The sequence below is a fragment of the Chenopodium quinoa genome, unplaced genomic scaffold (assembly GCF_001683475.1).
Source record: "Chenopodium quinoa cultivar QQ74 unplaced genomic scaffold, ASM168347v1, whole genome shotgun sequence".
Lineage (NCBI taxonomy): Eukaryota > Viridiplantae > Streptophyta > Magnoliopsida > Caryophyllales > Amaranthaceae > Chenopodium > Chenopodium quinoa.
In genome coordinates, this window is record NW_018742204.1 from 21,341,563 (window position 1) to 21,354,793 (window position 13,231).

Here is a 13,231-nt window from a genome sequence, read left to right on the forward strand (position 1 = left end):
TACCAATAATGCAAGACCAATAGTTAGGCAAATGACCAGTTGAGGGACTAGCATCTTAAAGCATGTGCAGTGACATGAGAATAGCTAGTTTGGCAATAATTCTCATAGAATAAGGTGAGGGATGGATCTCCGTACTTTGATATTGAACGAAAATTGTTGCAATTAATAGATGGTTTTTAAACCTTGTCATTTTACTAGTTGGATATAAATAATTGGCAGCAATGACAACATCATTTTCATACATAAGATTAAATTAAATGAGTTAAAAAATGTGGGGATAACAATTTCTTTGAGGACCAATTATACATTATGAAGAGTATATCGCTTTCTATAAAAATCTTGGTGTGTTAAAATTTGGTCCCCTACACCCCTCTTAGCCTTAATTGATCATCAAATGTTTTGATTGAAAGCGTGGCAAGACAAGGATGGAGCAGTCTGCCCATATACGGGTCGTTCCCGTTGGGCCCCATTTATCTTCTACTTTACTTGATCGATGAGTGTAATTAATCGCTGATGAATCTAGCTAGGGCTTGTTTGGTTGGATCCAACTTACTTTTCAAACTTTAATTTATTCTACCAAAAAAAATTGACTCTTAATGAAATCTAAGGGTAGTGTTCGAGTGTGTGTAACTCTAAACTTATTGACTCTTATCATGAATTAAGTTTCATGAACCTTTTTGCAAGGTTTGAATAGTAATAAAGCTCTAAAACTGTATTACGGAGTAACATGGTGTGAATAACGCCAAATTCAAAATATGTCAACTTAAAAAACACGGAAGAAGCATAATATAAGCACCAATAAGCACCAATATTAAAGCAACCTCAACACAATTTACACATATAACATGGTAAGAAGAAGAAAATAAAAAGGAAGACAGGAGTAATAATAGAAGAAACAAGATAGTAGTAGAAAGAAAAAAGAAGCAGACAAAGATATAAGAATCAGGAGTGCCGGGATTCCTAGTGCACCAAAACCAGGCCCACGTTCGATGGTGAAAGCTCATTACTCTTTCGGGCTTTTGTCTTAGGCCCGCTTTTAGCTCTTTGCTCTACCTCCATTTTACTATTTGTCTACTTTTTTTTTTTTTTTTTTGGCATCAATTATAAATTGTGGTCCTCCATATTGCATGATTTTCTTATAACTCTCTTCATTCAATTTTTCCATGTTTTTGCAATATTTTGACCTCTTAAGGTTGCAATTTTTTCCCAACTTTGGCCACTAAATTCATTGTATATGCAATTTAATGCAATAACACACTGTCGACTAACATGTAATTTTCTTGATGGATTTGAGACTTTTGAGCATAATCTTAACGAACTCTGGAAAGGTGAGTAAGACTTTATAGTTGTAGGAAAGATGAAAAATAATGAATTGAAATTATTTGATATAGTAGGATTTGCAACAGGGGGTCAAGTTAGGTTTGGCTTAACCAGTTTATATAACTCATGCCATAATCCTAACATGAAATTGACTAGTTTACGTCTGCAAATTAGAATCTTTAAGCCGACTTGACATGTTTAACCTAATTACTTAACCCCCTTTTTTTTTAAGTAAAAATAAAAAATAAAAAATAAATGTATTCAAATTAGTTAGATGAATAGACTTAACGAACTTGGCTTGATGCCTAACATGCTCAACACAAATCTATTTTATCGATTATGTGTGTGTGTGTGTTGGGGTCTAAATAAGTTGAAATCTTCCCCATATTCTTTCTCTTAACTTCATTCCGTGATTTCCATCCACCTCTTCTAAAGCAACCACATCAACCACCACCAATCACACCACCGGTACCACCCACACCACCATGTCGACCACTACAAACCCACAACCACCGCGTCAACCACCACCATCTACACCAGATTGCCGAGAATAATAACAGTTAATCAATATAATTATCTACAACAATAGTAATAAAATTAATTATAATTATTTTGTAATAATAATAAGATTAATAACAATTAATTAGAATAAGTTTTGAATAAAAAAAATAATAAGTTTTTTTTAAAGAAAATTGCTGGCTAACGACGCTCAAAACCAGTTGACCGCCACCGGTAACCGGTGGTCAAAACCGATTGACCAGCACGGTCAACCGGTTTTGACCGTCGGTTACCTGTGGCGGTCAACCGGTTTTGAGCGCCGGTTACCAGCCACCGGAATTTTATTTTTTTTTTTTAAAAAAAAAACTTAAACTCAAAACAAAAAGCTAATCGGCAAATTTACCTCCTTCCCCGGTTTCCAGCCATGTCCCCACCGTCAACCACCGTCACCCATGTACGCGCCACCACTTCTTGAACGCCGCTGACTGGTATGTCGATTGTCTCTGTGGTGGTGGTGGTGGTGGTGGTTGTTTTTGGGGATCTTGAGGGGTTGTTGATGAGAGAGAAAAAAGAAAGAGGAGAAAGATGGGTTTGGGTTTAGTATTTTAGTAAGGGCAATAATGACATTTCGCTTAAAAAGTTGGCGGTTTTGATAATTTTTGTTGGCGGTATTTAATACCTCCCTTCTTGGATAGAGAATGAGATCTACAATCTACATTATTATTTTCCTCCAGTAGTTTTAGTTGCAATATTTTGACTTATGCATTACTCATATATCCCACTTTAACTTAAGGAAAAATGCAACCATGTGTCCATGTGAGATTTTAGTTTTAGTTGCAATAGCCTAGGATGTTTCGAAAAAACTAGGCGTTTCAGCCTAGGGTATTCGAAAATTCTAGGCGTTTCTTGGGTTTCGAATTTTTTTAAAAAAATTATCGCGACGTACTGATTCCGTACGGTTCGACGAGCCTTTGGCGAGCGTCTAAGGTTGTGTTTCTGGTATTTCGTCGTTGTCCATAATATCTAACAAATTTGATTGCAAAATTAAAAAAATTTGTTTGATTTTGAAACTCACGGTGGTTGGGGGTGGTTGTTCGATGAGCGTTCGTGGTCGTTGACCGCTAGAGAGAACGATAAAAAGTTTTGTGTACAGTAAAAGTGTGAAATTGAGGTAAAATTAATTATTTTTATAATCGTTATTATAAGGATAAATACGTAATTTTATTTTATTTTGCGGGCATTAGTTAGATATTCGAGGGATATATTTAACAACCCCTTTTATAATATCTTTTTTTTCCCACTTTAATATTCAAAATTGTGATATTAATAGTCAAAATTCCAATTGTAATCATTTTCCATCACAGTTCGATCCAAATTGGTTGTCCAATGAACTTACTAACTTGGTAAAAGCCCAAAACATGCAGCCTCTACCCAACTATGAATATTTTCAGGCCGACAAGGACCAAACCACATTGAAGTTGCTTATATAGTTGTTGCTTTGTTGGGGCATGACATTTATTCATCCTTGGTTTCCAAATATAAGTCTCATTTTCACCCAAAAACAAGCCTCCTTCTCACTTGGTAAGTTTCGAACCTTAAATATCAAGGATATAGAATTAGAAGTTTACCAAGTGAGCCAAGTCTTGCTTGGTGTTTCCTTCTCACTTGGTAAGTTTTGAACCTTAAATATCAAGGATATAGAATTAGAGTTTTACCAAGTGAGCCAAGCCTTGCTTGGTATTATACAAGACTTGTGAGCAAGTTTAAGTTTAGCCATGGTCTTACAGTTGAAAATTTTGAAATGGCTTAATTCACGAAGGTAAATAGTTTTATGCAGTCGGAAGTTTTAATCCCGTTGATTTTGTTCCTTCCATGATGTGGTGAATCGATGAGGTCCCTCGCATTTTATTGTTGATTTGCATTGTTTCGGCTTTTTGGTAGCAAAAAATAGCTAGCACCAATTAGTACTCAACTACCAGCAAGTAAAGCTCGAGCAGTATCCTGCTAGATAGGTGTAGAAGTGCTCCTTAGATACCAATCTAAAGGACTTAAGGGCATCTCTTAACAAAAACACTTGCTCAAAGCTTCAAATGTACCAGAGGAAGCAAAGATTGATACATTACTATATCCAGAAAGCCGGTTTGCTTTATTTTAACAGCATTTCCTCCTGTACAGTGTACACCATGAATTCTGAATCTTTAACTTTCGATCTTAGAAACATTTGAAAAATCAAACGCTAACTCAAGAAATACATGCTGATAAAAAGTTGCATATACAAGCATTCTAAGAAGGACTAATATTAATCGGAATCACTTGGAATTGGTTAACATTTTTATTCACCAATTCTGATATCATGAAGATAACCACAGCTATATATATCAGCTTATAAACACAATATTGGATTCACAGGACTCAAACTTCCTAATAGCATCCTCATCCCAACAATTTGGTGGGTCAAGGTACATAAACTACAACACCATGTCACTCCAAATTTCAAGTTAAGAAACCACTCTTCAAACAATAAACACAATCAGCATTGTACATATACCTGTATGAATTACTTTCTCGAGGTAATTATTTTAGTCTACACCCTATGAAGTCATTGAGTTATCTGACTGACCTTGATTTACTCGTGGCTCAGCATATGGCCTAATGAAGGTCCTCCGCCACCAAACCTCAAATGCTCTTTGAAGATTCGGGCAATTATCACCCGATTTTAGGAAATTGCTCAACCAAGAGAGCAGAATACTCTGCTGTTCCTCAAGGGGTAAAGTCAAGATTGTCCTCCCAATCCCTTCCTCCACCACCTTCCGATCAAATGATCTGCACCCATGATTCAACCAGCTGTAGTCATTGGTCAATGGCTCCAACCACGTTTGCAATAGCATATGCCGGGTATCTTTAGATGGTAGCAGCTCCCCCCTGCCAATCCCAACAAACAACCTTGCTGTTATGCAGCTAACATGGTAGCGAGTCATAGCAGGAAGCTTATGATGTAAGCCTGCTAGCTCCTGTTGGCACACCCACATGAGGGCAAACTCGTCAGCTAACTGTCTTTCAGCCAAAATATCCAGCAACCAGGCAAGGTTGTCTGCTTCTAGAGCAATTTGCTTGGCGGTAGGATCCTGATTGTCCATTGGCCGGTCACTAAACTCAGGACCGGTTGCCCGCTTGAAATGGGATAATAATGAATCTAAGCAGCTTCTGCATGAAGCATAAATTGTTTCATAACAGATATCAGGTGAGCTATCACAATCTGAGCTGCTGTTATTCTCCCTAAGAAGTTTAAGAACAACGGACTTCATTTCACGCCGACCTCTCTCTTCATTACTCTTTAGAACAAGTTCCACAATTTGAGATAGTGTGTCTTTTGGAGGTCTTGAGATTTGCGAAGAGACTCGTTTCAGGACAGGATTTACACCAACACCCTCACTCTGAAGTCTCAGAACTGAAGACACCACTTTCTCCTCTTCCTCCTCCCCAACCCAAGGGGCAGCTTCCAGGTAATCTAAACACGCCTTGATACACGAGCTAAAACCAATTACCTCTGCAACCTGCAATGAATTCATCATTAGTTCACACGTACTGAAGAAGTCTAAAGGACTAAAGGTCTTTATAAGGAATTTTCTAAAATGAGGAAAACAAATTTGCATTTCACTGATGATAATCTTTGTTCATGGTTTTGTTCTCATCTTTCTGTAACTCTAAATGCAGCATGGTAGATGAAGATGAAAACCCACTCAAGTAGTTAAGCATATGAATGCTTTAAATCACGCGATTTAGAGGGGTAGCTCATATTTTGGCTCTTGAAGCTAACTACCCTCACCAACCAAATCTAAACTATACTATCAATATGCTCCCATAAAAGAAGGCATACATAAACATATCTTAAAAGTTAAAACTCATCCACTTGAGCTCCCACTTCATAGTCATACATTAAGAACCTCTATGAAACCAATTACATCAGCGCCTATAAAAAACCAAATCGATAATCGAATAAGCATTGAAGCATATAGCATAATCAAATATCTAAACCCAAGATGCTAAACCTGTCAAATTATTGAGTTTCATCAAGGGTGAACAAGGCATTCAACATCTGAAGCCAATCTATAACTCTAAATTTGGTATCATTAAGGAAAAATTTCACTAATTGGTGACAATGTTTCAAACAATTATATCACAGAGATCTTAAAATAATTCATCACACAATAGCAGGAATAATATAGCAGAAAACTATTGATTAACAAGCAAGAATACAAAGCAGATATATTTGATCACTCGGGTTTTCGGAATTTACCTTAAGAACACGAAGCACTCGTTGAACACTTTGCTTAAGTAGCCTTTGCTTCATATCCTTAGAATACATCAAACCAACACACTCAACATAAATTTCAACATCTTCACATTCCAAAATCTGAAGTGATGCAACATCAGACTCTTGCTCAGCCAATCTCTCAGCAAAAAAACTACTATTTTCCACAAGAACATCCTTATGAACATTCAATTTAACCGAAAATCCATGCTTCCCATACAACACAACCTTCATATCACTAGTCCCTGATTCACCAAACTCAATTGAAACCTTTTTAGGCAAACTCTCACTCTTATTCCTATGTGTTGTTCTCTCAACAACTCCCTCTGCCACATTAGAGGCAGGGGTAGTACTATCATTGGTACTCTTATGATCATCTGAAGGGACCATCTTCGCCCGGCTTGGCGAAGACGGTTTTCTTTCGTGTGAGTTTGTTGTCGGTTTCTTTTTTATTGATTCGCCACTGCTTGGTAGTGTTGGGGAAGATGGATTTGGTGGTGGTTTTGATTTGTTCAATGGATGTTGTGTTTTGAGATTTTTTTGGAATACAACAGGTGAAGGACAACACCAGAAACCTTCTGGAGTTACAGCAATTGGTACATTTCTGATCTTTGTTCCACCTTTACTAACTTTTACTTCAGACATAATTTCACTACCAAAAAAAAAAAACTCAGAAACCCAGTTTTCTGATTATGATAAAAAAAAATACAAATAAAAATCTGTAATTTATGTAAATTACCCAGAATTTCAGCTGATCATACAAGTTTCAACCAAACCCATTAAAATTTTCAACCAACAAACCAAATAAAAGAAAATTCCAACCAACTTTTTGACTAAAAACAAACAAGAACCAAAAAAAAAAATATCAGTCTAGGAAATTACTAATTAACCCTTTTGGCATGGAAGAACTGACCTTAAGGATGAACCAAATTTTGCAAAAACCCAGAAAATAATTCAGAAAACCCAGAAAAAAAATTACAAAAAGATAAAAACAATGGAAAGAATAATTTGTAAGGTGGGTTTATAAGAAGAAAATGTTGCAAAAAACTTTAGTAGTGTGGGTATCTGTACAAACAACACTTTTTTGCTTTATCTTTGCATTGTACGAGTAAAATATAGAGAGAGAAAGATTGAGAGAGAATGATCAAACAAAGCACGCCTTACAGAAACAGTTTTTGTGTTGGATTTTAGTTTTTTTTTGCGCAGAAAAAATTGGTTTACTGGAGGTGGATTCCCTTGGTCCCAGTACATAATATATACTCGTACCAGACAAGACAACATTTTTTAAATTCTTTTCATGTAATGTAATGTGATTTATTCTATGGTTTTATTTTTATAATATGGTTTTATTTTATAATATGGTTTTTATGACATATTTAGAGGACAAATTTTAAGGTTAAGAGGATGATAATTTTTGCTAATAGTGACATGATGTTGAGTTTCTGTTAATTCGCCTTTTTTAACTTTAGCTTGCCTTTTCTTTTTGGTTATGTTTTGTTTTTTGGGTGAAGATGGCCTACGTTAGCTTGCTTACAGTGCATAATCAAAGTGTAAGAATCCGATGTTTGTATAAAAAAATGTTAAGCAATTTTCTGTTTGTCGGGAAAGAATGGAGTATTTTGTTTTCTCAAAAAATTTCAACAAGCTAAATTTTTAAGAATGTATGTTTATTACGTGTGATTGATTTGACACTGTTATGAGTAGGGATAAATTTCGCGTTTCATATTTGTTGAAATGTATTGGTAATTATGCATTGAGTAAGGTACTATCATATTAAATGCATGTTCTGATTTACTGAACTGAATAGAGCTAAAATGAATTATTTATGAGAGAGAAATTAGAAATTGAACTAAATCAATTGAAACTTAACTAAACTGAACTGAAATTAAGCTAAATAAAACGGACCCTAAATTATCATGAGATTTTTAAACTTATCCACAATATTTAAATTTACCATTCTTGCAATTTGGTAAACGTTAACATCAAACTTGGATATATATGTAAGGTTCGTCTTTTTGTACGACTAGTCATAACTTAAGAAAAATGTTATGTTGTTAATATTGACAAACAATTTCGATCATGATATTCTCAAAAAAAATTCCCCTATTTTCCTAAAAATTCCCAAAACATCCCCATTGAATACAAACTTTTAACTATTCTTCAACAAGACATTTAATTGGACTATTAATTCCCGAAGAAGGCTAATTCGATGTATGTAATTGCATTAATGTACAAATGAGCAGCGTAAATGAGCACATTTATCAGCTAGTTGAGCACATAAAATGCATATTTAATTTCTGTTATGGTTAACCATTGAGTCATTAACTAGTTGAACTGGCATGTTAGTGGAAGTAGCTGGACCAATACGCTAATAAATTGCACATCTAATTTTGTTGGAGTAAAAAGAGATAAATGATTAAAGGACAGGCTACACTTAATTGCATTTAACATGGCCTCAATAGAATTTTTTTTTGGCATTATATTATTCAGGGCTTCGCATAACCTTTAATCTAGAGGTGATCAACATTGGCCCGGTCCGATCCGATCCGAAAATAGGGCGGGTTTGGGCAAGCATAAAAACGCATTTGTAGTTAAAAAGCCCGAAACCGGCCCGAAAAGCCCTATTTGGTCCGACAAGCCCGCTACTTTTTACGGGTTTGGGCACGATAAATTGTATTAAGGCCTGGCCCGGCCCGATTTTTTATCAACTCTACTCTAATCACATCCTAAATTGGTGCTTCAAATTAATTTAGAAATTATATGCCCAACAAAGTGTAAATTTATAGTTTTAAATTTCTAAAATTATACTCCGTACTATACGCCAATCATCTAAGAAAATTGTAGGTAAAAGATAAGTTTATTATACGAGTAGTACATTTTTAAGAGACGAAAAGAGTACTTAAGTTAGCTTCACATGTCGAAAGAGAGAAAATAATGTGGATCCTATTAATTTGGAATATCTCATGCACTCTCACATTCACTGACTCACACTCTGTCTCATGAATTCAGTTGTTTTTTTTAAAAAACTAATTCAGTTGCTTATAACAAGGTGATTTGTTTTTTCTTAATTGCATATAATATTGTAATAAAGATACTGCTTAAAATTAATTCCATAAGTCAGAAGAATTAGATGTCCTGTGCCGTCTACGCAATGCAATAAAGTACTAGTTGTATTAAAATGTTATTTCTACTCGAACTTTGCCACTCTTATAAGAACGCACATTTGCCAATTTCCCCACCATTGACTTACCACTTTTGCTTGAAGTATTAGAGATTTTTGTAATTTTGCATGACTAAATGTGCTCATCATTAGATTATGTAATAATAAGTTTACCATTTCAATTGAAAGGTTGAGCTAGCTAGATGAACCAACTTAATTTTAAAGTAAACTTACTTATCAAAGGAATTGTCCTACCATTGAGGAAAAAATAAAAAATTATTTCGGATTCCGGTGGTATTGCCAAGCTAAGGAAACTAATCAATAATCGTGATTGAATGAGGGTAAAGAAAAACATAGTATGCTTTAAGACTGAGAGCTTTTTTTTTTAAGGCTAGTAATATCATAAGAGAATATTAGAGTAAGCAACGACTCTCAGGCAACACCCTAAGAAAAATCATCATTATAAATAGGCAAAATTGGCCGCAACATCCTGAACTATGGCTTATGTGCACTAAGCATCTTGAACTTTGCGTAGTAGCCAAAATACCACTAACTATGGTGTTAGGTGCAATGCATGCCATAAATGAAAATTTTCGGCAACTTATTTCGCCAGGAGGAGGCGAATCTTCACTCTCTAGAACTACTATGTAGTCTTCCATCCACTTAGCACGCATGGATTCATCTCCTCCGATGAAATAAGTGGCCAAAAATTTTCATTAAGGCTCGCGTCGCACCTAACACCATAGTCGGCGGTGTTTTGACTACAATACATAGTTCTGGGTGCTCAGTGCACCTAAGCCATACTTTAGGGTGTTACAGCCAATTTTGCCTAATAAATATAATCGTTCATAATCCTCTATTAGTGAGAAATAACATGTACCATTTCACCTTAGCAAAGCAATATTCTACCATTCTATACCCCCCAAAAAAGCAATAGTATACAATTCTTTTTAAGAGTATGATCTTTAGAACTTTAATTTTGCTTTTTTTTAGTGGTGCTCTAAAATCAATTTTTGAGTGATGAAAAAGTAGTAGGCCAGGGACCAAAGAATGGGCCTAAAATGTTATGTTATGAATAAGATCGAAGATATGATGAAAGTATTCTTCAACTTTGTGATCCATCATCCATCATCCATCATCTATTATGCGCTAATAAACTTTATAATAAAAGGGAGATGAATGATGATAATGCAGTTACTAAAGAGAATAGATGGGCCTTCTCTCTAATAATGCTGCCCAACCTGTCTTTGTATAACTGCATGTGGTTTGGCGTTTTCCTGACCTTTATTTGTATTCATTCATTTATATTTTGCTGTTTTTTTAAGCTATACTATACTTTTAAAGTTCTATCTCATTCTATATTGATGTCATTTTTGACATTTTCTTCTCATTTTGCACTTTCTTGTGTAATCTACCTGCTATACATGTGTGACCCTTTCATTCCTTTTTAATTGTTTTTTAAGGTTACTCTCTTATACTCTTTTAAGAAAGAATACAGATAATAATGTATTGATATTTTATTATTCGAATTTGATTTACATATATCAATGTTTCAATTGATATATTATAGTAATAAGGTGCTAATTACAATAGATACGAATATGACTCGATTCTAACATGAAGCTGAACGGATTAACTCATGACGCGAATATGATAAGATGATGCGTATAGGGGGAATATTGCGCAACAATAAAATATAATTTGATTGTAGAAGAAGGGAAAGGACGACGTGTTGGTGTAACATCCGTACTTAAAAATGAAAAACTAGTTAGTCACCAACGCAATGATTCTCCCAAATTTGATTGGGTTAAAGGGGGTTGGGTGCAAGAAGCTGCAGACATGAAAGAAACAGGGACAAAGCTAATGTCAAAAAACTGAAAAACATCAACATGAAAATTGAAAATTATGCAAGCATGTCTATATTTTGGCATTTCACACTCATCGCTGTCGACATGTGACATGTTATCCAAGGAAATTAAAGATAAGTACTACTGTACTGGTGAGTTGCTTGCCTACAAGGCTAATGACCTCTCTCTTTCATGCAAGATGCATCATGTTTCATTTGAAATCTCAATCTTTTTAGTCAATTACTCGTACACTATAGTAGTATAGTGGCCTCATTATTTCGCTTTCGGAAATATTTTTACTGAAACAGATCTAGCAAGATTTCATACGGAGTAACTAGAATGAAATGAGAGGGTGGCGGAGTATTATATAAAAGTCTAGAAATATTAGCCACGATCATTAAATGAAAACGAAAATGAAAAATTGGCTTTTAGTATGACACTAAATATAACATTGAGGTACAAGAATTAATACTATGTAAAGCGGGTGTACAAGACAACACCAACTATAATGTTTGTTACATCTGGCATACTAGTATCATAAAAAATACCACTGTATACAAGTAAAATTTTCTAAATTCAGGCGACGATAAAGCAAGGGGTGGGGAGTAGGACGGGGTTTTAAAGGATGCACCCAAATAGAGGTTGGTGTGCGCCTATACATCCCTTATAGTTTGGTGTTGCTCCACCAGTCTATAGACTATAGTTGTCATATAGGCCAATCATTCTTTTATTAAATGAAGATGTGGTGATAAAAGCCAATTGAACAAAAGAGATAACTATTACTCTCATAATTTATTGTGAAATAGTAAATTACAAACCTTAACAAACCCCTTAATCATAATCTATCATAGGGTAGACACATTATGTTATATTATTTTGTTATCTTCTAGAGTATTGAGAGTTCAATATATAAAACTTTCTTTTCTAATTTGTTTAACAACTGTTGACTTCAATTTTACTAGCTCCATTAAACCCATAAACAATCATTGACAACATATAATAATATCATATCTTATTCATACATCATATCAATCTTAGATGAATTTTTATTTCCTAAAAAGTCAAACATATATAAATAAAAAATGGCAAAACTCTACAGAATAAGCTCTACACTAATGGCTGCCCTTTTTCTTGTTTCTGCATCAGTTCAATTTAATGATCCAGGTATCCCTTATTCCCTTAACATGACCTTAACCTTACATAATAAACTATAGTATAACTTAAGCACATTCATTATGATTTTACAGTATTAATTAATATTTTCTTGTGTTTTATAGAATGGTATTTCTGGATTCCTCTGTATTCTTGTGGTGCTTATGTTAACCTGATGAGCAGCTTAGCAACTGTTTCATTAAAAAGAAGTAAATCAACAGGTAAACTAACACTTTGGCTAGGGATATTCTTGCTTACTAAGGTTCTTTTGGAAGACTACTTTGGTGACATGATTGGGATTTGGTCTCTTGATATGAGACATAGATTGGTTAGAGAAAAGATTGGAAGTGGGTTAGTCACTTCTTCTATGATTTTGCAATTATCGTCAGAGATGGATCCTAGAAAGAATATGGAACTCGGATCATACATCGAATGTGGTAATGTTTTTGGCCAAGCACATGTTCTCTGAAGTTGATATTTTGGATAGAATACATCCGTTGTATATAAGTTTTTGTTGGGGTCGATTAGTTAACTGGGTGATGTTATTGTAGGGATGGCAATTTTGGTGGGGATTAGCTATGGCCTCTCCCTTGTCTTTCTACTGCATCATGAAAAAGAGATGATGTTTTGAATCTTCTAATCTATCCAGCTGTTGAAGATAATGTCCCAAATTTTGCTACAAAATGTTCTATTTTCATGTCTAATTTCAATAAATAGATAATAATGTTCTTGTGAATGTATGTATAGTGGAATCATGTTGTTTGAGATACAGAATTTGCTCAAAATACTTGGAAAAAATGCACCTTTGATGTAGTTAAGTATTCAAATCCTGATTCACATATTAGATTACTTACAACAACAAATAGGAAGCAACAAAGGAATTGTACAATGAAAAACTAGCCCTTGATACTCTTACAAACAAAATACTTCCGAGTTACGAGT

The 13,231-nt window shown here is 34.7% G+C and overlaps 2 protein-coding genes and 1 long non-coding RNA gene across 3 annotated transcripts; 1 reads left to right on the forward strand and 2 right to left on the reverse strand.

The window, feature by feature from the left end:
• Positions 1–1,075: 1,075 nt before the first annotated feature.
• LOC110697605 lies at positions 1,076–2,592 on the reverse strand. The gene is made up of 2 exons (XR_002506526.1): positions 2,222–2,592; positions 1,076–1,851 (listed from the first exon to the last, which is right to left on the reverse strand). It is a non-coding gene; the product is annotated as an uncharacterized LOC110697605 (long non-coding RNA).
• Positions 2,593–4,091: 1,499 nt separating this feature from the next.
• Positions 4,092–7,431, reverse strand: LOC110723109 (BTB/POZ domain-containing protein At3g50780-like). The gene is made up of 2 exons (XM_021902411.1): positions 6,116–7,431; positions 4,092–5,372 (listed from the first exon to the last, which is right to left on the reverse strand). Exons 1-2 carry the CDS (start codon positions 6,773–6,775, stop codon positions 4,410–4,412), a joined length of 1,623 nt encoding a protein of 540 aa, XP_021758103.1. The 5' UTR covers positions 6,776–7,431; the 3' UTR covers positions 4,092–4,409.
• Positions 7,432–12,187: 4,756 nt separating this feature from the next.
• On the forward strand, positions 12,188–13,105 carry LOC110723148. Its single transcript, XM_021902471.1, has 2 exons — positions 12,188–12,301; positions 12,415–13,105. Exons 1-2 carry the CDS (start codon positions 12,220–12,222, stop codon positions 12,756–12,758), a joined length of 426 nt encoding a protein of 141 aa, XP_021758163.1. The 5' UTR covers positions 12,188–12,219; the 3' UTR covers positions 12,759–13,105.
• The last annotated feature ends 126 nt before the right edge of the window (positions 13,106–13,231 follow it).